General features: G+C 62.6%; 1 protein-coding gene across 1 annotated transcript in view; it reads right to left on the bottom strand.

The window, feature by feature from the left end:
- PCSK9 (proprotein convertase subtilisin/kexin type 9) overlaps nucleotides 1-1,003 on the bottom strand; it is a gene marked incomplete at its 5' end in the record, with an annotated part of 4,035 nt that overhangs the window by 1,338 nt on the left and 1,694 nt on the right. Inside the window, 3 exon segments of the mRNA XM_009869716.1 lie at nucleotides 166-373; nucleotides 629-807; nucleotides 935-1,003. The exon segment at nucleotides 935-1,003 is cut by the window's right edge and continues 30 nt beyond it. Of these exon segments, the coding sequence (XP_009868018.1) occupies nucleotides 166-373; nucleotides 629-807; nucleotides 935-1,003 (456 nt within the window).

Raw genomic sequence — 1,003 nt, 5'->3', positions numbered from 1 at the left:
AGCACCCAGAGGACTGGGCTGCCAGCGAGGGCCGGCAGGTCTCCCCTCTACCCTCTGTTCAAACAGCCACGCTTGGGCTCAGCCATCCCTGGCACAGCCTGGGAAGGAATGTGCTCTGCCAATGCACCATCCCAGGTACTTCTTTCCCTGATAAAGGCAGAGCACCAGCAGGCAGCCAAGGTGTTCACCTGTACCCAGCTGGGCGGGCAGCCTGGCCACACTGTTGGGCGTTTGGAGCCGCTGCTCCTCAGGGAACCACGACATGTCCATGACATTCTTGGTGGCGAAGTGCAGGAGGCGCTGCCGGAGCTCAGCGGGGCTCAGCTGGGGCTCGGCGGGGAGCCGGACACACGCGGTGGCGGCCCAGTGAGAACTGGGGACTGCACAGCCGCCTACTCATGACTCCCCAGAGCAATGCAACTCCAAAGAGACATGAGAGGAATCACTGCAGCCCATCATCCACACACACGGGATGTAGGAGCTCTGTGCAGGCTGCAGCACCCGAACAAACCAAACATGCCAAAACCATGTCACCGCGGCAAGCAAAAATGTCCCCAGCGCAGGCAGGGACACGTGTCCAGCACCAACAGGTGTAGGGTCAGCTCTGCCCACCACCCCGGAGCCCAGCTCGCCTGCGGCCGCCTGTGACGTCCCACTCCGCGCGGTGAAGCAGGTGCTGCAGTCGCTGGAGGCGCCGATGATGTCGTCCCCTGGAGCGAACAGGTCCACACAGCGGCCAAAGTTGGTGCCCAGGGTGCCGATGGAAGTCGGTTGGTCCTCGCTGTTGGTGGCACCAACCGTGATGACCTGTCAGGGTGGTGATGGAGAGGGACATGGGCACAGCCCTAGCCTGCTCAGCTGACTTGGTGCCAGAGTGGGGAGGTGGCAGCATGTCCCCTTGTGTCCCCATGCCTCAGAGAACCCCAGCCCGCACCTCTGGCTCGGATGCTGGTGAGTACAGGCAGGCATCGTCCTTGTAGTTACCGGAAGGCGTGGACATCAA

The sequence above is a fragment of the Apaloderma vittatum genome, unplaced genomic scaffold (genome assembly GCF_000703405.1).
Source record: "Apaloderma vittatum isolate BGI_N311 unplaced genomic scaffold, ASM70340v1 scaffold26425, whole genome shotgun sequence".
Classification (NCBI taxonomy): Eukaryota; Metazoa; Chordata; class Aves; order Trogoniformes; family Trogonidae; genus Apaloderma; species Apaloderma vittatum.
The sequence above is the reverse complement of the archived record's forward strand: the minus strand, read 5'-3'. Positions and strand labels throughout refer to the sequence as shown.